The sequence below is a fragment of the Mustela nigripes genome, chromosome 17, assembly GCF_022355385.1.
Source record: "Mustela nigripes isolate SB6536 chromosome 17, MUSNIG.SB6536, whole genome shotgun sequence".
Taxonomy (NCBI): Eukaryota; Metazoa; Chordata; class Mammalia; order Carnivora; family Mustelidae; genus Mustela; species Mustela nigripes.
In genome coordinates, this window is record NC_081573.1 from 6,083,632 (window position 1) to 6,108,180 (window position 24,549).

General features: G+C 56.4%; 2 protein-coding genes across 3 annotated transcripts in view; one reads left to right on the forward strand and one right to left on the reverse strand.

Moving 5' to 3' along the window:
- The window catches only part of GRIN2D (glutamate ionotropic receptor NMDA type subunit 2D), a 40,247-nt gene extending 27,502 nt beyond the window's left edge, over positions 1-12,745 (reverse strand). Inside the window, exons 1-4 of one of the 2 annotated variants that reach the window (XM_059382005.1) lie at positions 12,498-12,745; positions 11,388-11,676; positions 7,709-8,199; positions 3,702-4,321 (exon numbers count right to left, since the gene is read on the reverse strand). In XM_059382005.1, the coding sequence (XP_059237988.1) occupies positions 3,702-4,321; positions 7,709-8,173 (1,085 nt within the window). In that variant the 5' untranslated portion in view covers positions 8,174-8,199; positions 11,388-11,676; positions 12,498-12,745. Of the gene's footprint in view, positions 1-3,701; positions 4,322-7,708; positions 8,200-11,387; positions 12,349-12,497 lie in introns of those variants that run through there. The other variant, XM_059382006.1, reaches the window with a different exon arrangement.
- A 1,573-nt stretch (positions 12,746-14,318) lies between these two features.
- Positions 14,319-22,695, forward strand: KDELR1 (KDEL endoplasmic reticulum protein retention receptor 1). The gene is made up of 5 exons (XM_059381394.1): positions 14,319-14,612; positions 15,278-15,378; positions 15,698-15,856; positions 20,445-20,697; positions 21,915-22,695. Exons 1-5 carry the CDS (start codon positions 14,522-14,524, stop codon positions 21,947-21,949), a joined length of 639 nt encoding a protein of 212 aa, XP_059237377.1. The 5' UTR covers positions 14,319-14,521; the 3' UTR covers positions 21,950-22,695.
- The last annotated feature ends 1,854 nt before the right edge of the window (positions 22,696-24,549 follow it).

The window sequence follows — 24,549 nt, forward strand, 5'->3', positions numbered from 1 at the left end:
CCCTTCCTCTGGGAGAAGCCCCAGGAGGCCTCTGGACTTGCAGATGATCTTCACAATGCATGGCACTTGTACCGTGAATGCTTGTCCCTACGCCCCAGTCACTGCATGGGACCTTCAACTGCCATCCTCACTTCCTCGCTCGCCTCCACACTCAGTCCCCAAGTGCCACCTTCCTGCCCCCAAGATCTCTCCATGTCATCCCGCCTCTCCATTACCACAGACCCCCTGGACCCTTGCCCCAGCCTCCTGCCCAGCCCCCAACCTCCATTCTCTCTCCTCCAGTCGATTCCACACTCTACCACCCCGATCCCAGGGGTCTTTATGTATGTGAAACTGACATCTCTCCTTTCCTGCTCATAACCCACCATGGCTCCTCAGTGCTCTTGAAGAGAGTCCAGCCTCTCAACCTGGCTTTCGAGGCCCTTGTGGCCTGGCCCTGTCTGCCCCCACCCCCAGCCTCATCACCCTCAACCCCAATTCTCTTCCCTTTATCCACCCTGAGCTGTTGCGGTCCCACCAACATGCCTGAATTTTTCTCCCTGCTGGGTCTTTGTGCAATGCTGTTCCTCCTGCCTGAAATTTTAACCACATTCTAACCACAAATTAGAATCACATCCAACCCCCTTACTGTGGCCAAAATGCCCTGTATGAGCTTGGGTCTACATGGATCTCACTTGTTTCTCCAGACCCTATCCCCGCCTTACTTGCTAAGCTCCAGGCACAGTGGCTTTGTTTCAGGCTCCCAAATGGGCAGTTCCAGCCCGAGTGAGCACCCCTGCACCTGCTGTCCCCCCTCCAGTCTCGTCATTCAGATCTTCCAACGGCTGGCTCTTTTTCTTTGCCCGTTTCTTTTTTCTTACCTCCAAATTTCATCTGCTTAGAAAGACCTTTCCAGACAGCCTCACCTAACCTAGCACCCTGGGCATTTTTTTTCTTTTTTTAAAAGATTTTATTTATTTATTTGACAGACAGAGATCACAAGTAGGCAGAGAGAGATTGAGGAGGAAGCAGGCTCCCTGCTAAGCAGACAGCCAATGTGGGGCTCAATCCCAGGACCCTGGGATCATGACCCTAGCTGAAGGCAGAGGCTTTAACCCACTGAACCACCCAGGTGACCTGCACCCTGGGCATTTCTTTCTTTCTTTATTTCTTTCTTTCTTTTTATATTTTTATTCATTTATTTGACAGAAATCACAAGTAGGCAGAGAGGCAGGCAGAAAGAGAGGGGGAAGCAGGCTCCCTGCTGAGCAGAGAGCCTGATGCGGGGCTCCATCCCAGGACCCTGGAACCACGACCTGGACCAAAGGCAGAGGTTTTAACCCACTGAGCCACCCAGGCACCCCACCCTGGGCATTTCTTACCACATTCTACCTGTTTCATCACTTGCTGGTATTTCTTCTTTATCCTGTTTGTTCACTGTTTGTCTCCCCTGTGAGATTGTCGGCTCAGAACAGGGACTTTGTTCAACACAATGTACCCTTGTGCCCAAAGCAGTGCTTGGCACATAGCAGACTCTGATAAGGACTCATTCAATAAATGAATGAATGAGCCATTCGTCTCTTAGCTGTCTGCTTAGATGTCTCCTCCTCTTGGGGACCTCCCTGACCCCATATGCTGACCCGTGACAGAGTAGCCTAGTTTGGAAGGCTGATTGGGGCCGATGAAATCTGTCTTTTGGGAAGACATTGGCTGTGAGATTTGGGGTGCTGGGGGGAATGGGTGGTGGACAGGATAGGTTGAAATTATGAGTATCAGCAGAGAGAGCAGAAATTCTGGGTAAACGGTGAGTGGTAAGAGAAGAACTGGACAGCCTCTGGGAGTGGCAGGTCAGACAGAGAGGGGTGGAGGTGGAGAGAGTATGAGGGAGACAATCAGAAAGAGATGAAAGGGTAGCTGGTCCCCAGGCTTGGCCTCAATTCCTGGCGTCTGGGTTTCTGTGCATGTTTATCTTCCCAATAAACCCCCTTTTCCCTTAGGAAACTTGAATGAGAATCTGCCTCCAGCAACCCGAAATGTCCTGGCGCAGACAGTATTCCCGCTGGTTTTCCCACAATGCCCGGGCCACCTCTGTGATAGCAAGCATCACACTGTGTTGTCATTATCCCGTCCCTGTCTGCCACCCCTACAGGACCCTGTGTTCTTTGAAGAGAAGTCCATGGTCTTATACATCTTCGTGTTCCCAGAGCCCAGCATGATCCCTAGTTCCTAGCGGGTGCTCAGTAAGTATTTATGAACGAGGGATGCTTTTCTCACCCTCTTGTCTCCGGATCCTGTCCCCCAAGTCACCAATTCTCAATTCTCGTCCCTCCAGCTTTCTTCTCCACCCATCACCACCTCCTTCCAAGATGCACCAAACCCTGTTCTATTCTAAAACAATAGTGTGTTGGGGCGCCTGGGTGGCTCAGTGGGTTAAAGCCTCTGCTTTCGGCTCAGGTCATGATCCCAGGATCCTGGGATCGAGCTCCGCATCGGGCTCTCTGCTCAGCGGGGAGCCTGCTTCTGCCTCTCTCTTTGCCTGCTTCTCTGCCTACTTGTGATCTCTGTCAAATAAATAAATAAAATATTAAAAAAAAATAAAACAACAGTGTGTAAGCCAGGCACACACCTGTCCAGCTAGAGTCCACACCTCGGGTCCTCTAGTCCAGACCCCATGCAAGTAAAACCCTAGGACAATTGCACCTCCTCTGCCTCCACCGCAATCACAGCTAGCCAATCAGAATCGACTTCTAAATAATTTGCATGTGACGAGCCTGTAAACAACCAATAAGGCAGCCCCGGTCGCCCCAGGACATCCCCACTGTCTCGCTTGCCCGGAAGGAAATTGCTTGCTATCTAGAATTCACACGTGCGGCTGACCCTGCTTCGACTGCACCAAGAAGGTGGCGGATCCTGACCTATCACATGGAGCAACAGAGCCACCTGATAACCTGGAACACTCATTTCTGGAATTTTTTTTTTTTGAAGATTTTATTTTTAAGTGATTTAGGGGGTGCCCTGGGTGGCTCAGTTGGTTAAGCGTTCTGCCTTGGGTTCTGGTCATGATCCCAGGGTCCTGCTCAGCGGGGAGTCTGCTTCTCCCTCTCCCTCTGTCACTCCCCCTCCTTGTACTCTTTCTCCCTCTCTAATAAATAAAATATATATTTTTAAAATGATCTCTATACCCCGTGTCCCCATGGGACACGAACTCACAACCCCGAGTTGGAGAGTTGCACGCTCCACCAACTGAGTCAGCCAGGGGCCCCTCATTTCCGGTTTGTTAAGTGAGGAAGAACAACTTCTATCTCTTTTGGGTCTATGGATTGTTGGTCATTTTGTTGCTGGAATTCAGCTTATACTCTAGGGAATATCATCATACCCGTGATGTCATCAACTATAGGGTGCATCTCTAGTTTTTTGTACCACAAGGGAAGAAAAAGGTGCTATAAGCCATCAACTGTAAAGTATATCTTGATTTCAAAGACATGAAACTGGAAAAAAAAATTCATCTTAAAATCAGGAAATACGGCAATACACTCACTGTGTCTTGGGTGCTTTTTCCAAATTACCTGATTTAACCCCAAGCAGGAGAGCGAACTGTATCTGTTTTACAGAAAAGTAAACTGAGGCTCTGAGAGGGGATGTGACCCATTTGAGGCTGCTCAGCCAGTGAGTAGTCAGGCTCTGGAACCTTCCCACAGCCCTCCCACACCAACCCCACTCACCTATGCAGACTCTCCCCTCGGTGGGTGCGGTTCTGGGCACGGCAGTCATGGCCGAGCTCGGGCAGGAACCCATAGTCACGTAGCAGAGCCTGGGCACCTCTGGCCACTACGGCCACACCAGCGGCCACCCGCCGGGCCAGGTCATCTCGCCAGCCAGCCGAGCGGACGGCGAACAGCCCGGCAGGCAGTGGGGCTCCTCCTGGCAAAAGAGGGGGCTCTCCAGGGGCGCCTGAGCCTCCGCCTCCGGCCAGCTGGGGCCCCACCATGAACCAGACGTAGCCAGGCCCCGTGAGGCCAGCCTCCTCCGCTGCCCGGAACACGGGTTCGGCTTCCTCCCGGGCACAGAAGAGGAGGCGGATCTGCGCGCTGACGCTGCGGAGTTGGGCACCCAGCACCGCCTCGCCTGCTCCCGGGTCCAGTGTCAGTGCCCCGCGGTGCTCCCAGCCCACCATGCTGCCATCAGTCAGCACCTCGATGTAGGACAGGAAGGCCCGGTGGCCGGGGGCACGTGTGGTCACCGCCACAAAGGATGTCCAGTCGTACTCCTCCAGCACCTCAAAGATGACCTGGAGCTGCTGCTCTGTGGACGAGCCCAGCTGCAGGAAGGTGGAGCCCTTCTCCTGCGGGGAGGAGGAGGAGGATGTCAAGCTTCCTGGGGGGGGGGGGGACCCCAGCTCCCAACAACCAGGAGCGGGCCTTCAGTTCCCAGTTCTCAAATGGACCTCATCTCCCCGCAACTGATGAGGGCATCCTAGCTCCCAGTGGCCACGAGTATGCCACAGGTCTCAATAAGGCAACTGCATAGCTCTTCACCAAACCCCTCCCCTTTTCCTTGCTGGTGCACAGAGCTAGACCTGGGTTAGGTTTAGCTATGGGACTGAGTTCTAGACTCATCCAGAAAAGCTCTCCCCCCGTGCACCTTACTCTCTTCCCTGAGAACACATGCAGAGGCTCCAGGAGAGAACTCTGAAGTCCTATGTGGATTACAAAGCCATGAGAGGGAGGAGAATGAGCCCCTCGGTCATTCTTTGGCAGAGAGCCACCTCTAATCAGGAACACCTGTTTGGATTTTAGATGCGTGAGAAACAACCTTCCATTGGGTGGAGACGTGGGGGTTTATCTGTCACAGCAGTGAACATTACCCTAGAACACACGGAGCATCCAAGGAGGGAACTACAGTCCCCAGCATCTACTGAGAGAGACTACATTTCCCTCACACCTAATCCAGGCCATCTTCCAGTCTTCTCAGCTCTCAGTTCAAAACAACCCCATTCACAGGATGCCTAGGTGGCTCAGTTGATTAAGCGATTGCCTTTGGCTTGGGTCATGATCCCAGGATCCTGGGATGGGGGCCCCACACCAGGCTCTTTGCTTATCTGGAAGCCTGCGTCTCCCTCTGCCTGCTGCTCCCCCTGCTTGTGTGGTCTCTCTTTCTCTGACAAATAAGTAAAATCTTAAAAAAACAAAAGCAAAAAACCACAACCCCATTCTTCGCTACCGCTCCATCACAACCCTCGTTGACTGCTATCTTGCTTAGAGAACTGCAACAGCTTCGTGACCACTGCTAACATTTTTTGCATCTTCCAGTCCATTCTCCATCAGCAGCCAGAGTCATCTTTTCCAAAATATTAGTTGGATCCCATCTCTTCTTCGTTGAAAACCTTCCAATACTCCTACCTTAGAGTCAAAGCCAAAGCCCTCACTTTGGCCCACAGGCCCTGCATGGACTGGCCCTTGCTGCCTCTCTGACCTCATCTACCACCACCCCCACCTCTCTGTTCTTCCTCAAACACATCAAGTTCCTTCCAGCTTCAAGGGCTTGGCCCTTAGCTGTTGCTTCTCGCGGGGACACTCTCCCTCAGCTCCTTCATGCTGGACCTGCCACTTCTCATTCCTCAGGTCGAGATCATTTGCCACCTCCTCAGGGAGGCCATCCCTGACTGCCATCCTACCCTTCTGCCAGGACGGATTTCACAATCTCTTATTTGCTTTCTGTCTCCCCATTAGAATGCAAGCTCCAAAGAGAGCAGGAATCCTATCTTTTTTTTTTTTTTTAAAAGATTATTTATTTATTTATTTGACAGAGAGAGAGATCACAAGTAGGCAGAGAGGCAGGCAGAGAGAGGAGAGGAGGAAGCAGGCTCCCTGCCGAGCAGAGAGCCCGATGCGGGACTCGATCCCAGGACCCTGAGATCATGACCTGAGCCGAAGGCAGCGGCTTAACCCACTGAGCCACCCAGGCGCCCAGGAATCCTATCTTTTCTCCACCTTTTCACAACTATATTTCTGTGGAGCTAAAACAGCCCCTGCACAGAGTCAGCCCTCAGTGAGAAATAGTGAACTTTTTTCCTTAGGCATGTACCTGTGGTTTTACGTACAGGAGACAGTTGTCCTGAGCGGATGAGGCCTCCCAGCCTGCAGTGAGAATCCTGAGAGGACCTCATCCTTGGCAAGCGGAGATATGCCACATTTCCAGCATTCAATGGAAGCACGATGGCCCTATGAGGACCCCTCTTTCTCCCATCCTGAGATACTGAAGGGACTACATTTCCCAAAAGACAACGCGCGTACCCGAGCGGGCCACAGTACCCAGGTGACAGAACAGAGTGCTCCACGCTTCTCAGCATCAGTGGAGGAGGAGAACCACATCTCTGGGTAGGCCATAAAGGCAGCATCAGGGAGTAGCAGTTCATGTGGAAGGTGATCTGCCTGCAAATCTCTGGGCAACTGTCTAAAGAAGAAAGTTGGCCAGAGGCCCTTCCCAGAATGCCCTGGACAGGAGAGAACTGCAAGTCCCAGGATGTAAGTGGGACCTAGTCACGAAGCTACTGGCCCTCCACGTGGGAACTGGTGGGGACTTAGGCTCCACCCACTCAGATGGCCCCATTCACCCTAGCACCAATTCGGTTACACTGGCTCCACCCCCAAACAGGCCCCGCCCCTTCTCCTAGCCTATCCCTTCTACTTCTCAGTACCTGCAACTGGGCTTGGTCCTTTCCTACCAGAAGTCTGCTCCAGCTGGTCCCCCCCCACACACACTCCTCGTGCCCTCGGGTGGCAGGCCTCTTTCCAGGCCACAACCCGCTTCGGCCTCTGCCCCTCTCTCCTGCAGGCTCCTGGGTTGGCCTTCTAATTGGCTGGGCCTGCCTTTCTGGTGGGCCTTCAGCCTCCCAGGCCCAGCTTCTGGATTCTCGCTTTCCACACCTTACGACTGGGGTTGTGCTTCTGCCCAAACCCCACTCCTGGGACTGTTTCCCACTCTAGATCTCGCCCCTTTCGTCTTGAGCGTAGGCCCTGCCATCTTCCTGGGCTCCCTCTGTGCCGCCTCACCAGCTAGCTCTCCCCTTGCCCGACTGCCGTCGCCCCCCCTTCCTGGCTGCATGGTTCTGCCCTTCCCCAGCTCATCTGCGACCCCTCTCCTCCCGCTCCTCCTTTCACAGGATGGCTCCGTCCTCCCACCTAGACTTCGAGAGCCCTTGCTTGCTCAGCTGGCCGAATCAGTTGACCAAGTCCTTCAGTACCCTGACCTCCGCGTACCCTTTCCTGGCCCTCTCCCTGCCTTCCTGTCTCCTGCCTCCTCAGTAGACCCCACGCCTTCCTGAACCCCGTTCCTTTCCAGCTGACCCCTTCCTTGCTCATCCCCAGATCCCACTCCTCCCTCAGAGCGGGCCCCCTCTGGCAAACCCGTTTTGTTCCCAGTCCCCACCCCTCGCTGCCCTAACCCCGCCTCTTCCCCAGATTCCATTCCCTCCCCTGACTCGGTCCTCCCGGAGACCCTCAGTTCTCCGTATATTCTGCCCAGGACAGGCCTGTCTCTCACCCTGCTCCTGGGTCAGTGCCCCTGCGGGGTCCACTCACCCTATAGGCCACGCCCCCCAGTCAGCCCCGCCCCTCCCCTAGACCGGACTCTACCCTCGGACCCCACTCCGTCGCAGATGCGGCACCTCCGTGTCGGCCCCGCCTCCCCAACACGCGGCTGGCCCCGCCCCCCCGCAGGTCGCGCGCACCTTGGGCGTGAGCACGAGCGCGGCGCCGCCGTGCACGGCCACGATGGGCAGCGAGGTCTGCGCCGACAGGAAGTCGAGGATGGGCGCGACGGCGGGCGCGCGCGAGTCGTCCTCGAACACGACGCCGTGCACGCGCAGCCCCGACAGCAGGTCGCAGAGCTGCAGCACGAGGCTGCGCGGGTCCGAGCCGTTGAGCACCAGCGCCACCGGTCGCACGTCCAGGCCAGGGCTGCGCACGGCTGCCGCCACTGCCGGGCCCAGGCGCGCCGCCTCGGTCGCGTACGCGGGCCCCGAGAACACGAGCGCCACGTTAAGCGGCCGCGCCCCGCCGGGGCCCCCGCCAGGCCCGCCGGCCCCGCCCGGTCCCGGCGCCTCCTCCGGGAACGGGCTGGCGCACGCCAGCGCCAGCAGCAGCAGCATCTTAGTGGGGCCCCGAGGGCCGCGGGGGCCACCGGCGCCGCGCATCGCCTGCGGGCCCCTCCGGGCGGCCTCTGACACGGGAGAGCGGGCGCGCCGAGCCGGGGAGACCCCGGTAGCGGAAAAGGACACAGATGGGAGGAAGACACAGAGAAGGGGAGACAGAGAGAGGAGACAAGACAGAGACACGGAGAAGAAGAGACAGAGAGGGAGAGACGCAGAGATAGGGAGGAGAGGGAAAGGTGGGGATAATAGAGACAGGGAGCGACAGAGAGAAACACACACACACACACACAGGCAAAGGGAGAGCCAGAGATACGAGACAGGGAAAGTGGAGGTGGGTAATGGGGACAAAGAAGATACAGAGATAGGGAAAGAAGATAGACAAGGCAGGAATGGGGAGGATAATGAGACAGGACAGATGGGTAACAGACCCACAGAAATGGGATCAGAATCGGAGCAGAGAGAGACCGAGGGAGATGCGAAGAGAGATGAACACAGCCAGAGAGAGATGGTCAGAGAGAGACATGGACAGGAATAAGGAGAGAGAGGGTCAGAGTGACAGAGACAGGGAGAAGTGGAGGCAGAGAGAGATAAGACAGAGTGACAGAAATAGGGAGGGAATGATAGGGAGGCAAGGAGAGATGCAGAGATAGACAAGAAAGGTGGGAGAGATAAGAGAGGCGAGAAAGTTGGACAGAGACAGGAAGATGGAAAGAAGCCCAGAAAGACGGAGATGGACCCCACGGCCACCGAGAGACACGGACACACAAGAGATGGAGAAACAGGCAGAACAGATTGAGGGAGGAGGCAGGCAGAGCAGACAGAAAACACAGGAAGACAGAAATAGCGAACCAAGGCAAAGATCAAGACCCCCACCAGGGAGGTGCCCAGCACAGACATGAAAGGAAGGCCGGGAAGGCGGGTGGCAGGAGGGATCAAAAATAAAAGGAAGAAAAGTGAGGGGAAAAAAATGAGAAAGGGAAAAGGGGTCAGGTGTGTGGGGGGAGAGAAAGAAGAGAGAAAAAGAAATGAGCGGGGCATCCCAAGGAGAGAAAACACCCCCAGGACCTTACCCCCCACCTCAACCACAACCCCCAACCTCTTTTTGTCCCCCTATGCTGTCCCTATCCCCCCCCCAAGTCTCAATGAGAGCTGGAAAGAGAGTCACGGCCCAGACGAGGTTGCAGGGTTGGGGGGCACAGCTGTGGAGAACTGGGGGGGGGGGCAGGGGTCCCTGGCTCCCAGCCCAGAGCAATTTAGTAAATTAGAGGAAATACAGCATCTCTTCCTGTGTCCCCTGTTGAATACTAGCTGCCTGGGGTGGTCGGGCTGGGAGCCCAGATGCCTGGCTCCTGGGTCTGAAGGAGGAGGGCACTGGGGGCCTGGACTCCTGGTTCCCAGAGAGACATTAGAGCCTGCACTAGGGGCTTCCTGAGGGGGTGAGTGTCCAGAGGGGGAAGAGTTCTCTCTTGGCTGTCAATCAGGCTCCTGTCCGGTTGCCATGGTAGCGCAGGCCTCCTCTACCCCACAGGGTGGGGGAAAGGCCCACACCCCTTCCCCTGCTTACAGGGCTCACTGCCTGCCCCCCCTCCCACACCTGCCTTCCTAGGGATCCTGGGCCATGGTCTCCCCAGGGATGGGGGTGGGGACTCCTAGTGTGCCCGTCCCTCCCAAATCCTGGCTCCCCTGGCCCCTCCTCTCCTTTGCCCTTCCCCAAGCAGCTGGCTCAATCAGTGCTCAGAATAGACCCCCCCCCACCCCAAAATAACCCACAGCTGTGGCCTGGCCCCCTCGGGGTTAACACTCACTCTCTCCTCCCTTCCCCGTTGCTTCTCATCCCTCAGACCCTCCTCTGCCTCTCTCAGACCCACCCCTGCTTGGCCTCTGTCCTTGGGGACCCCAGGGTCCTGTTCCCCGCTGAGGCCCAGGAGGCAACTCCAGCCCCACCCTTCTTAGGAAGCTGGTTCCGAGTCCTCTCGTGGTGAGGGCAGTCTCCCACTCCTCTAGGGTCTGAGTAGTGGCATCTCTAGCCACTGGGGGATTCTGGAGGCCCAGTTCCCAGAACCTATGCCCTCAGGGATCACATTGCCCAGGTCCTCAACCTCCACCTTGTCTCAGTCCCCAGGTCCATTCCCATGGGGCCCAAGAGCCGAACCCCCTCATCCTCTGCCTGTCGGAGACTCAGGAGACTGGGCCCCCAACCCCCTCTTCCCTCAGACACAGAAGCTCTCTCTTAACTTCTCCCATAAAGACTCAAGATGAGTCTCAGCACCCTTCTCCCCCAGGACCCGGGAGTCTGGGTGCTCTGCTCTGTCTTTTCCCAGGACCCAGAATTCTTGGCCCCCTCCAGCCCCTAAACTGGGTGCCCAGATTCCTCTATGCCCAGAAACCAGAAGTTCAGGTCCATAGCCCTCTCCTCTCTTAAGAACCCCGTTTTTGCCTCAAACTCCGTCAGTCCCACCATCCTGGGAGGCCCCCCCCATTCCCCGCCAGCTCCAGCTTCCTGTCATCCCACTCAGGTCCTGTACACAGCACAGGCTGTCCCCCAGCTAAGAAGGAGGAGGGTGCCAGAGATTCCTGGGGTGTCCCTGTCTCCATCACTACCCCCTCAATCCATCACAGAAGAGGCAAGAGGCCACTTTGATCAACAGCCCGCCCCCCCCTCCCAGCGTGCTGCAGACGGCATTTGGTCCCCCCCACCTTCCAACACCATTCTCTCCCCACCCTAATCCTGGTGCTCAGACCAGGCTGGAAGGGTATTCCAGAACCTTGAGGAAAGGGTGGTAGCTTGGGGTGAGGGGTGCTTGGGGCCTGGATGCCCTCAAGGACCTTGGCGGGGGTATTAATAGCAGACTCATAGCTCTGAGAAGGGAGGGGAGAGTGAGAGGAGAGAGGGAGAGGGCCGGCCAGCGAGGGGGGAGACCGATGCGGGCAGGGGGATGCAGAGGGAAGATGGGATGGAGAGATAGGGGACAGAGACAGATATGGGGTGTCAGGTATGCAGTGCTAGGGAGAGGGTGCAAAGTGTCCGAGAAATGGGGGGTTAGGAGGTCTGAGGAGTAGAGACCCAGGAAAAAGGGGCTCAGAGAGGGAGAAAGAGAGGGGGCGGAGGAGAGCCTCCAGGAGACCAGGGAGCTGGGGAGGGCCAGAGACCCCTGCTCCGTGCCATCCCCCCCCCCAGGACCTGGCCAACTTTCCCTGTCCTAGATCTGGGGGTCCACATTCCCACCCACCCCTGCATCCCCTACCCCGGTCTTACCTTTTCATGACCCTGTTCTGTGGGGGGTATTGCGGGGGGGCAGGACCGGAACCCAGAGTCCAGCGACCCAAAGATTCGGCGGAGGGCTCAGGGAACCGCTGGGGGGGCCAGGCCCCGGGGCGGCGGCAGCGGCAGTGGTGGCGGCAGCAGCAGCAGCGGCGGTGGGGACCTCCTGCCTGTCCCCGGCTCCTCCGGCTCTCCCTCCTGGTCTTCGGTCCCGTCCTGCCCTGTCTGTCCCCCAAGGTTGCAGCCACCCCAACTAGGCGAGGACGCGGCTACACATGTTGCGCTGGAAGTTGGGCCCCGGACATTGCGGAGGCTGTCGGGGTGTCCTCTCACCGCCCCGACCCCGTGGGGATCCCCCCTCCGCCCACCTGGGGTGCCCCCTTCTGCCGCTTCAGCCCCGGCTCCTCCCCCCTGTCCATGTGTCCGGTCCCGCCTCTCCCTGGCTCATTCGCACCCCCACCCTTTGTGCCCTCAGCGCCCCCCCTTCCAGCGTCTGTGTCTGTCTGTCTGTCTGGGTCACCTCTGAAGCCCGCAGCTGGTGTGTGTGCGTTTGTATGAGGGGTGGGAGGGTGCTTGTCCCTTCCTCTCTTGGCCACCTCCAGACCCCCCTCAGCACCCCCACACTCAAACCCAGGCAGAAACACACACATACACACACGCATACACGCACGGCCTCACTTCCCTGGGATTCCCCCTCAACACCCCCGGAGCTTGAGGAGGGAGACATACACACACACACACAGACACACACACACACACACACACACACACAGGGGGTCCAATGGGGGCCAGGCTGCCACTGCCGTCCGGGGCTGTTCGGACAGACAGGAGGACACAGGCAGCTGGGGACGCCAGACGCCCAGCCGGACGCAGGCAGGAGGCACAGAGTCCAGGTACACACCATCCATTCGGGTTTGGGGGGCTGGGGGGAGGAAACTGGGGGCCCCACGACACCTAGGCAGGAGGCTCAGAATCGGTACAGACAGACAGACCCCTCCCTCCCTTTTTCCCTCCCTCCCTCCCTCCGTCAGCCGCCGCAGCCCTTACAGACACACCCCCCCTTCACCAGCCCAGCCCCAGACACCCTGACACACAGATCCTCACCGGGCAGATGGCAGACGCACGAGAGACCCCTGGGGGCCAGGCGGACCCACCCAGGTCGACACCCCCCAGCTGGGCACTGGTGGCCGAGGGCGGCTGCGGGCGGAGGGTGGCGGCAGCAGCCGCTGCTCGGAGGAGCTGGAGCGGGAGGGACTCGCACACTCGCTCTGTTCTCGCACACACACACTCACTCGGGATGCGATTAACATTCAGTCCCCGTCCGCCCCTGCCGGGAGACCCACAGCCCCCCTCTTGGCCTCCCTGGGGACCCCTCCTTCTGCCGGGGCTGGGGGAGGGGGCTGCCCACAACCCCAACTCCCAGCTTCTGCCTTCCTCCTGGGACAAGAGAATGAGGGGTCGCAAATAAAAAGGGAGGAAGTGTGTGTTGAGTGGGGCGGGGTGGGGGGGCGGTGGAGGGGAGGGAGGCAGGGACTCAGAACCCAGCATTGACACAGTGGCTTTGGTCCTGGACTCCAGGGCCTAGGGGCTACTGCCCTCTGCCCCCTCCCCAGTTTGAGGCTTGAGAAGCAGGAGGCCATTCCCAGACTTCCGTCTCCGCCATGCTAGGACCCATCTTTTGGCTTCTATTGCCCCAGAAGCCAGGCTTGCAAACTAGGTCTCCATCATGAAGCTAGGAGTCTGGGCTCCCAGCCCCCCTCCTCTCTCAGATTTGGCTATTCAAGTCCCCAGCCCCCTCCTCCCTCCAACCCTAAAGTCCCCCAGTGCCTCCTCCCTCAGATCCCTTCCTCCAGGCCGGGTCCCCATTGGGCACTCAGACAACCCGACCCCCCAGCACAAGCCGACTTCAGGGGCCCACGAGTCCGAGATTGATGGATGTCACCCTCAGGCAGCCCATCCATCCAGGCCTCTGAGGAAACCAATGCCACTTCTGCTGCTGAGGTACCCTGGCCTCCGTCACCCATGGGTACTCAAACATCCAAGAGGAAAGCAGTGACTGCTTCCTCCTAGACACAGCCTGGACCCCAGAGCAGCCCTTGGGCCAGCTGTCCAGGTCGTGGCCCTCATGCTAGAGAGGCTGGGCCCACGGTTCTCTAAAGTGCTGGGGTGGGGTGGAGTGCAGGGCCCCTGGGCCCCTGAGGGCAGAGCCCAGGACAGTGTATGTACATGCCTGTGAGGGGACAGGGCTGTGGGGGGCTGACTCCAGGGTCTGGGAGAACAGGGGTGATGAAGAAACTGGGGACCTGAATCTGTGGGTCCCATGGGGAGGGAGGGATTGTGCATCTAGGTTCCTGGGCCAGGATGCTGGAGACACAAGTCGGTTGAGGTGGGACCCTAAATCTCAGGGAACTGGGCCGGCGGGGGCGGGGGGGGGGGGCGGGGGTGGTGGTGGTGGTGGTGGTGCACACTCTTGGGTCTGAGGGAAGAAAGGGGCTGAGGTTCCAGACTCTTGGGTCCTAGGGGATGAAGGCGCTGAGGATCCAGACTCCTGGGTCTGAGGGAGGGGCTAGGGCCTGCTTTCTGGTTTTTTGGGTGGATTGGACCTGGAGGCCCCTGAAAGGCCAGTGTCTGGGGCCCTGTCCAGGATTTTTAAAGCTCACAGACCAGCCTCCCGAATCCTTGACAAAGGCAGAGGCTGGGAGGCTGAGCTGCCGCCCTTGCAGAGGCACAGATCGCCCGGAGGAGCAGGCGCCAGATTTGGGAGTTTCAGATCCCATCGACCCCACAAATTCCTACCAAGCAGCCTTGGGGGTGCCTTTAGCGCCGATTCTGCAAGCTGGGAGATGAGGGATAGGGGGCGCCGGAGACCCGGAACTCCGCCCTCGGGGGCGGAGCCTCCCGCCCGACTCCTCCCCCTCCCGCCCTCCTCCCTCTTCCCAGCTCCGGCTCCGCCACCAGCTCCGGCCTCGGCTCCCCCTCCCAGAGCCCCCTCCCCGGAGCGGAGCCCACCCGAGGGCCCCTCTCCCGCCCCCCCAAGCCCAGCCACCCAGTCAGAACATCAGCCCCGGGGGTCAGACCCCCTCCAGCCTGCCTCCCACCAGCCCAGCCCTGCCAGACCCCCCCAAAGCATGAATCTCTTCCGATTCCTGGGAGACCTCTCCCACCTCTTAGCCATCATCTTGCTACTGCTCAAAATCTGGAAGTCCCGCTCTTGTGCCGGTGAGATGCCCACCGGGGCGGGAGAAGGGGGGAGAGTGCGGGGGACATCCCAGGACTCGGGGAAGGGTTTGGAGGCACTAAGGGGACGGGTCTCCCCACCCATTCCCCCCACCCACTGCTTGCTGGGTATCCCCCTTCCAGGTCCGGGGTCACTGGAGGGTCAGTTCCCTTCCCCAGAATAGGGGTGCATACACTTGGGTGGGGGTGGCTCCGGGCACCCAATTCAGGTCCCGCGGGCCCTTCTCTGTTGGCCCCAGGATTTCGGGGCTGGGAACCGGAGCCGTGGCGGGCAGGGAGGTGGCTGGGAGTTGGTGACGTGGACCGTGGCGGCCAGGAAGGGAGCGGGAGAGCGGCGACCGGTTCCAGGGGGCTGAGGTCAAATGGGGTCCTTCCGAGGCCCCACCTTGTGTCCGGACTGTGGGAGGACCCCGAGGGGGCCGGGAGTGGCGGTGAGGCCTAGCCTGGGACAGAGCCTCGGGCTGGAGTAGCTTCAGGGCCGGGCTGCCCCCTGGCTGTGGGCCGTGGGAAAGGGCCCTGCTCCGGCGGGGAGGGCGGGGAGGCCTCCAGGGACAGCTGCACTCTGGAGCCGACTCTGGGATGGTCCCAGGCGCTGGGCCTCGCTGTGCAGCCCACGCCCAGCCTACCCGCCCCCCACTCTCTCACAGGGATTTCAGGGAAGAGCCAGGTCCTGTTTGCTGTGGTGTTCACTGCCCGATACCTGGACCTCTTCACCAACTACATCTCACTATACAACACGTGCATGAAGGTAAAGGCTCTGCCCTTCCTGTGGGCCTCCCCTGCTGAGGGGGGAGCCAAGCAAGGGTCCTAGGGAGGAGGGAGTATGGATCCCAGACGTCTACGTCCAAGGGGGGAAGGGGCTGAGGTTCCAAAGTCCTGGGTCTGAGGGAGAAGGGGGCTGGAGGTGAGGACTACTGAGTCTGAGGGAGGAGGGGCTGGGGGAGTGAGGACTCCTGGGTCTGAGGGAGGAGGGGGCCCGGAGTTCCAGACTCCTAGGTTCAAATTGCTTGGAGCCTCAGGCCCTGTGCTTTGTGCTGAAGCTCGCTTCTGGTCATCCCCCTTGGCAGGTGGTCTACATTGCCTGTTCCTTCACCACAGTCTGGATGATTTACAGCAAGTTCAAAGCCACTTATGATGGGAATCACGACACATTCCGGGTGGAGTTCCTTGTTGTTCCCACGGCCATCCTGGCGTTCCTGGTCAACCATGACTTCACCCCTCTAGAGGTAGGCTACCTGGCAGGGGCCCTGTAGTGGCTGGTGTCAGAACGGCTGTTGACAGTGGACCTTCTCGAAGGCTTCCTTGTGCAGGGTTTTCTCAGACTTCCTTATTTATTTTATTTTTTAAAAGATTTTATTTACTTATTTGAATGAGGGAGAGGGAGCACAAGCAGGGGGAGGGTCAGAGGGAGAAGCAGGCTCCCTACTGAGCAGAGAGCCTGATGCGGGACTCCATCCCAGGACCCTGGGATCATGACCTGAGTCAAAGGCGGACGCTTAACTGACCAAACCCCCCAGGTGCCCCCAGACTTCCTTATTTTAGGACATGCAAGTTTAGCACACAGGTTCGGGAGTCCGATGGTATTAATGCAGTAACAGCAGCGCTCACGGCGTTCTAGTGCTGCTCTAAGCATTTCTTTGTACAGCAGCCCCATTTTACAGAGGAGGCAACTGAGGCTTAGGGAGTGTAAATGACATGTCCAAGATTATTGGCTTAGTGAATAGCTCCAGAATTGGGAATGGGGTTTCTGGAGCCACGCTACTTGGATTTGAATCCCACATCTGCAACTTTCTATCACTGTGACCTTGGGCATGTGACTTGACTCCTCCATGTCTTGGTTTCCCTATCTGTAAAGTCCCGATTGGGTCATTGTGAGGATTTACTGATCATGTAGCATGGTCCTGTGGTTAAACACCTAGACTGTGGAAGCAGAGAACAGGGGTGGGTCAAAGCCAGCTTCTGCTACTCAGCAGCTGCAGGACTGTGGGACTTTGGGCAAGTCTGTCATTTTGCTGGGCCTCAGTCTCCTCGTCTGTAAAATGGGGATAATCAATTCCTATTTCATAGGTTTTTTTTGTTTTTGTTTTTAAGATTTTATTTATTTACTTGACAGAGAGAGAGCACAAGCAGGGGGAGAGGCAGGTAGAGGGAGAGGGAGAAGCAGGCTCCCTGTGGAGCAAGGAGCCCAGTGCAGGATTCGATCCTATGACGCTGAGATCATGACCTGAGCTGAAGGCAGATGCTTAACTGACTGAGCCACTCAGGTGTCCATTCCTATGGTTCTAATGAGAGGTTTATATTGGTAAAGCACAGTGTCTGGTCCTGAGTTGTAAATACTGTGTCAATGTTAATTTAATGACTGAAGTTTAATACCCTGTTGATACTTCTCCTAAAAGGCACGGTTTTCATCCCATAGCATTTGGTTTGCACCTGTACAAATTCCTGGGAACAATTTTGAGAGGGCCTGTGCTAAGTCTGTGAACTCACACTTCTTGAGGCCCAGTGGGAATCAGAAAATAGAGCAGCCCTCCTTCCCCTAGACCCTTTCTGGCCTTGCAGGAAGCTGGCCTTGGGTGGCCAGATGTGCTGATGTTTTCCACATAGATCTCAATTAGGGAGTTTTCCTAAAAGATTGAGCTTTACAAATTTGCCCACATATTCGAATTATATTTCTTTTTTTATTTTTAAGGATTTTTTTTTGTGGTTTTTTTTTTTTAATAATCTCTACATCCAACATGAGGCTCGATCTCATAACCCTGAGATCAAGAGTACTGTGCTCTTCAGACTGAGCCAGCCAGGCACACCTCAACATTTTTTTTTTAAGATTTTATTTATTTTTTTGTCACAGAGAGATATCACAAGTAGGCAGAGAGGCAGGCAGAGAGAGGGGGGGAAGCAGGCTCCCTGCTGAGCAGGGAGCCTGATGTGGGGCTCAATCCCAGGACCCTGAGATTATGACCCAAGACGAAGGCAGAGGCTTAACCCACTGAGCCACCCAGGCGCCCCAAAATATATTTTCAAAAGCACCGTGAAGGCCAGACAAATTTGACCAAGGGAAGCATTGGCTCACAGGTCCCAGGAATGTCAGAAGGAGGCTGTACCGTGCTGTGGCGGGAACCCTGGGCTTGGCTGTAAGCCCTGGTCTTTGCAAGCATACCATCCTCACCACTTTTCTGGACCACTTACCCATTCTGCAGATGAGGAAATAGAGGCTGGGGGAAAGAACTGGGGCTTACTCTAGATGAAGGTGGCCAGGCTAGAACTCAGGACACTTGACTCCAGCTTTTGCAATTCCCTCACTCAGAGCGGGGAGGTCACTTGTGCAAAGTATTGGCACCCATGGTGTGTCCTGCTCTGCACTGGCTGTTCTAGATACCTCATCCTCTGATCCCTTGGCCATCCAGGACGCAGACATCCTCATCCCCATTTCTTAGAGCACTAAGGAGAGGCTTAGAGGGGAGAGCTCACAGGATTTGAACCCTGGTCCACCACCCATGCTGTTACCTGGTGCATGCTAAAAAAAAAAAAAAAAAGATTTTTAAATTATGGAAGAAAATTATTCTTTAAGAATTGAGACATCACAGGGCATCTGGGTGGCTTAAGCATCTGCTTTCGACTCAGGTTATCATCCCAGGGTCCTGGGATTGAGGCCCATGTCAGGTCTGCTTCTCCCTCTCCCACTCCCCCTACTTGCGTTCCCTCTCTCACTGTCCCTCTCTCTGTCAAATAAGTAAATAAAATCTTAGGGAAAAAATAAAAAGAATTCAGACGTCAGGAATAGAGAAATTAACATGATGAAAATATGATCTTCCCTCTCCTCTTCTGTCATAATTCTCTTCCCTAAGATTGATCCCAGGGGTAACAGTTGGGCGTGCATCAATTTAATGGGTACATTTTTTTGAGAGCCTTGATATGCTTGACTTGCTGAGAGCGGTGCTGGAGGATTCTGAGTGATCACGGGAGCAAGCGCTGGAGTGCCTGGGCAGGAATCTGTTTCTATCCCTATTGTAGCTGTGCGACCTTGGGCCTCAGTCTTCTTTGTGTAATGGGAATAACAATAGGATTCAGCTCCTGGGAGTAAGACATAAGGTGGTAGAGCAGCACCTTGGGTATGGTAAATGGTGGGTGAGCATGAGATGTTCCCCCCTTTTCTCCCATAGACCAAAATAACAGGGGAAGAGCATCACCCGCCACCTGGCCTTGTGCTCTGAGGGGAAATTTCGGTGGGTGTCCGACCAAAAGTCACCCAGGTGGGACTTTCAGGTGGCTGAGGACTGAGAAGGAGCTGACAGATGTCTGTAGTCTCCCTTCCCGCTCCTACGATCCCTGTCCTGCTCACAAGTGATGATTGTCACTGTTTTCTAAATGGTGGCCGGTGACAGACAGGCACACGGGTTGCTGGCTCCCGTTCACTCACACATTCATTCAGGCATCAAATAGGTGCCTGGCTCTGTGGCCATGGGGTGAACAAGATGTGGGATCTGGGCCTCGTGGAGCTCGCTCTTGTTCTGGTGAGAGCTAAGAAGGAGGACAGAAGGGGGGTGATGTGACAGTCCTAGGGGTAGGAGGAGGAGCACTGCCTCCACACCCTCACTTCTCATCCCAGCTGTGTTGCTTCCTAGCCACGTGCTCCTGGGCTGATCTCTGGGCCTCAGTTTCTTCATCCATAGAATGGGGATGCCAGTGATGGGATCTCCTTGCTGGGGTGGTGGTGAGGATTAAATTGTGGGGGAACAGATGACACGGGCAGAGTGGTGTCTGGCACACGGCACACGGTGAAGGGAGGTCTCTCAGAAGCGATAGATCAGTGAGGCAATAAGGAGGGTGGAAGAAGCCAAATACGACAGTCTGTGGAAGAGCTGAGGGAACAGCAAGTTCAAAGGCCCTGGGGCAAGAAGGAGTGTGGCGTGTTGGAGGACCAGCTGGAAGGCTGCCTCTTGGAGAGCAAGGGAGGGAGTAAGGCTGGAATGGGCCTTAAAGGCCACTGTTAGGAATTTGGAATTTATTCTGGTTGTGATAAGCAGCAGTGACTGGACTTTAAGTCAGGGAGTGAGAGAACCTGATTTATCTCTCTAAAGATTTTGCATTGAATGTCATCCCAGCAAGGGTGGGAAAATTAGCCCCATTTTAGAAATAAGGAAACGGAGGCTCAGAGAATCTGGGTCTCTTGTCCAAGGTCTCATAAAAGGGAAATCTCAGAGCCAAGGTTCCAACCCAGGGTGCCTGGGTGGCTCAGTGGGTTAAGCTTCTGCCTTCAGCTCATGTCATGATCTCAGGGTCCTGGGACCGAGCCCCGCATCCGGTTTTTGCTCAGCGGAGAGCCTGCTTCCCCATCTCTCTCTGCCTGCTTCTCTGCATACTTGTGATTTCTCTCTCTGTGTGTCTAAATAAATAAGATCTTAAAAAAAAAAGAGAGAGAGAGAGTCCAGCCCAGTCTGCCTCTCAGAGGGGCACGACTGCAAAGTACTCAGGAGCACTGCCTCCACACCCTCACTTCTCATCACAGCTGTGTTGCTTCCTAGCCTCGTGCTCCTGGGCTGATCTCTGGGCCTCAGTTTCTTCATCCATAGAATGGGGATGCCAGTGACGGGATCTCCCTGCTGGGGTGGTGGAGAGGATTAAATTGTGGGGGAACAGATGACACGGGCAGAGTGGTGTCTGGCACACGGCGAGTGCCGGGTCAGCACTGCTGTCCCTGTTCTTTCTCCACCGTCCCTGCGCCGGTGACTGCGAGGCCGTCCACCGCAAGCTCCCCCACCCTGTCCCCCACTGCCTCACCCCGCTGTCCATCCCTGCTTCTTGGGCTCCGCACAGATCCTCTGGACCTTCTCCATCTACCTGGAGTCGGTAGCCATCCTGCCCCAGCTGTTCATGGTGAGCAAGACGGGGGAGGCCGAGACCATCACCAGCCACTACTTGTTCGCGCTGGGCGTCTACCGCACGCTCTATCTCTTCAACTGGATCTGGCGTTACCACTTCGAGGGCTTCTTCGACCTCATCGCCATTGTGGCGGGCCTAGTCCAGACTGTCCTCTACTGCGATTTCTTCTACCTCTACATCACCAAAGGTAGACTGCGTGGAGGGCCAGCCGCAAGGCACCCTGTCCCGTCCCCAGCTCCCGTCCCCAGCTCCCGTCCCCAGCTCCCGTCCCCAGCTCCCGTCCCCAGCTCTCGTCCCCAGCTCCCGCCCTGCGTGGGGCCCAGGCTCTGTCTCCCTAGCCCTGCAGCCTTCCTCTCCTGGCTTCTGGGGCCCCCGGCTCACTGCCTTCCTAGGAGTTTGGACCTCCAGCTCCCGCCTACCAAAGCACCAAAGCATCATACTTCTAGTTCTCCTAGCCCCTGTGTCCCTGGGGAAGGAACAGCAAGGCATCCGGGGCCCGGGGTCCTGCTGTCTACTGCAGACTAGCGGCCTCCCGTGACCCCACAGTGACTGGGCGTCCCTCTCCCCAGCCCCTGGGCCTTTGGAGGATGAGGAGACAGGACAAAAAGAGGGCAGGAGAGGCGGCCTCTGACGTTTCTGCACTCAGAATCCATCCTAGGCCTTCCTCTTGGCCTCAGGTTCCAGATCCCATGAGAAAAAAATCAGAATTCTATCTCCCCAACCCCAGCAGCGCTCAGAGAAGGGAGAGCCTCCTCTCTGCTGCTTGGTCTCTGTCCTCACCCTCCGGGACTCAGGCCCACCACGGTTCATACACTCATTCCTTCAGCCATCCAGCAAACGTACTGAGCACTTTGCTGTGTGCCCGGCCAGGGCTAGGCTCTGGGTGAGCAGTGGAAGGGAGAAAGGCTGCCCTCCCTTCCCCTGTGTTCTAGGCGGGGCTGGGGGAGATGGTGTAGGACCAAGGAGAGAGAGCTGGTTACAGACAGCAAGAGAGAAGGAAACCAGGGATGGGTCGGGGAACAACCAGGGGGGGGGGCGAGGGGAGCGGTCTGGGGGGGGGACGATGGAAGCAGGGAACTGAGACACGAAGAGCCGGTCAGTATGAAGGAGAGAGGGGACAGTAAGGGCAGAGCGTGGAGACAGCCTGCGGGCCCTCTGGATTAAGGCTAGGCGGGTGGGGGGGTGAGTGATGGCACCTGGCCAGCCCTCCTGGGCCTTGGACCCTGTCCTTTGGAGACCCCTAGGTGCCTCTTGCCTGCACTGCTCAGCCCAGCCCTGGGCAGTTAAGGCCTGTCCTCCCCAGCTCATGATGCGGGGTCCCACGGCTGACCCTCCAGCCCATGTTGGAGGCTGTCCCCTCCACAGGGTCTCTTGCTAATACCTGCCCCCTCTGTCTCCTTGCAGTCCTGAAGGGGAAGAAGCTGAGTTTGCCGGCGTAGCCCTGGGCCCGGCCATCCCTCTCCTCGGCGGCCCCGCGAGAGGCAGAGGAAGGCAGCGAAAGACAAAGAGCCTTCCCGTCCAGGGGTGACTTTTTAAAGAACCAACCTCTCCGCACTCCCCAGTCCCCCTCCTGCCAGGTTTCAGGGGGGCGGTGGAGGACCCAAGTCTTGGGGAGCTCAGGACCTGGGGTGTTTGTAGTTTTTTGCCTTTTAGAGAAGAAGAAGAAAAAAAATCTTTCCACTATTTAGTTTTTGATTCTGATGACTCCCTTCTCTTCTACTCTCTGGCCCCCGATTTTTATAAACTGTTTTTGAGTGTCCTGTGGGGCGGGGCAGGGTCGGAGATCTTTTCCCTCCCCCAAGCCCCTTGGCTTCCTTCCAGATCCTACCCCCAGCCCGCCAGTTGCCAAACACTAACCTTGCACATACCCACCTGTCTGACCTCCCACCATGGCCAATTATACAGACTCCCCGCCAACCCCCCCAAAAGTTCAGGACTGGGGAGAGGGAGGAGGGGAGGAACAGTCTCCCTGATTTTTCAAGATAATTTTTTTCCAGAGTTTGGATTTTTTGGTCTTGCCCTCATTTTTTGACAATTTGGGGGAGGTGGGGGTGCGGGGCCGGACGTGGCAAAGGGGGTTGGCCTGAGGGTCACTGTGGCTCATCAGCCACATTTTTGTACAGAATTGATGGTTGATTCTTTGTTCTCTTGAAATAAACCGAGGAAAATGATGCCTCTTTCGCTACTCCTTGCCCTCTCTCTGGTGTTTTTGGGGTCCCTCCCGTTCCTCCGCCCCCGTCTGCTTCTCCTTCATCCCGTCAACAGCCTGCAGGTGACCGAAGCCTAGGGAGGAGGCAGGTGAGAAGCTGGGCTCCCCAAGACTCTGAGCTGCACCCTCACTCCTCATGGCTGTGATGGGGAAGAGGTTTCGGGGGGCAGGGGAAGGAAAATCTTGAAGATTCTCTTTATCCTGGCATAGAGCTTCCCTGGCAGTTCTCCCAAATCCCAGGACTGCCGAGAGCCTTCCAAAACACGTGATTTAGAGGTCACCAGCGGGCAGCCCCTGTCCTACCCTCATCTGCCATTTTGTTGAGCCACTCTGTTTTCTTTGAATGAATGAATGAATGAATGAATGGAATCTGTTGCCAGCCTTTAGAAATCAGATTTTCACATTGAAACCTGGATTGCTGGCTTCTCTTGGAAAAGACTCTATCACTCTGACAAGGCCGAGTCCTCACTTCCGGGCGGCAGCAGATGGCTGGAGCCGAACTGATTGGACGAGAGCCTTCCATCTCAAACCCCGGGACTTGGCTAAGGGGTTGCTCCCATTTATTTATTATCCGGCCGACACTGGTGTTTTTTGTTTTTGTGTGGTGGACTTAGAAGAAAAGCCAAATATTTTGGCTCCCTTCAGATTGGCTTCACATCTGGCCTCTTACTTCCTTCACTTGTGTTACCTGCCTGGACCTTGTCAAGCTCTTGGAGTTTTGTCCCCTGGTTCGGGCAGACACCCTAGATGTCTGCTGAGACCTTCCCGAACCATGCTCGGTTCTGTCAGACGGCTTGGATACTTCAGCAGGCGGGAAGCTGGCGTTTCCCGACCCTAAGTGCCAGGCAGGGTGCGTTGCATGGATGAGGCCGCCGGACCCCCAAAAGCACCCCCTAAAGGGGAGTACTTTGTGGAGGAGGAAATCAAGGCGTAGGGGCAAGTGGCAGAAGTGGTGTTTGTCCCTGAGCTTCCTGATGCCGCAGCCCGTGCATTTCGCCACCTCTGTGGTTTTTCAACTGTTTTTGTTTCCTTGTAAGCTAAGGCATCCTCTGTTGACAGGAATTTTACCCAGAAGGCTGAGAGGAAAAAAACGCAGGAGGATGGCTGCTTGGGCCATGATTTGGGATGTGGAGGTGGCCCCTTTCTCTGTGCCATCTCAGCACCATCAATCGAAATGTGGTCGAGTCTTTAGTTTTTCAGCCAAGCCAGCTTAGCCAGGAGAGATGAAGGGCTATATCCCAGCTGATCGAGCTAGCAGCAGAACAGGACTAGTGCTCAGAGACCTCCTGTTTCGAACCTCGGAACATGACCCGCTCCGCTGCGCGGCTGTGGTTTTCCCAAGATGCCCACAGGGACCACATCCTACTTGTTTTCCTACCTTCAGGAGTGAGCACGAAATAAAATAAAAGGGACCATAGAACCCGCATGGGACGCCCCCACTCTCGGCTCGTATCCCTTTGTCCAGTTGGTAAATGAACGCTCTGCGGGTCCCAGTGGCCCTCATGTGGGTGTTTTGTTTGGCCTGTGTAACATTAATAGTTTTTCTTGCTAGTCATTGCCTGCGAACTCCACATAAAAAGAAATGGATTTCTGATTGTTTGAGGGAGACCAGAAGGTTCTAGAGCTTTGCTGTGTGATACAGTAGCCTTTGGCTCCTTGCAACCATTAGCGCCTGAAATGCGGCGGGTCTAGATCAATGGGCTGTCTGTGAATTCCAGAAATTTTGTAGGAAAGAATGTAGGAGACCTTGATTTTTCTACTGATGACATGTTGAAAATAATGATAAAATTTTGGATATATTGGCCTAAATAAAATCTACAAAAGCTAATT

What these genes read in the sequence shown, in the direction of transcription:
- KDELR1 (XM_059381394.1), top strand. Translation starts at nt 14,522, where the DNA reads ATGAATCTCTTCCGATTCCTGGGAGACCTCTCCCACCTCTTAGCCATC. An exon ending in GAAGTCCCGCTCTTGTGCCG is followed by an intron (nt 14,613 to 15,277) that starts GTGAGATGCCCA and finishes ACTCTCTCACAG; the next exon opens with GGATTTCAGGGAAGAGCCAG. An exon ending in CTACCTCTACATCACCAAAG is followed by an intron (nt 20,698 to 21,914) that starts GTAGACTGCGTG and finishes GTCTCCTTGCAG; the next exon opens with TCCTGAAGGGGAAGAAGCTG.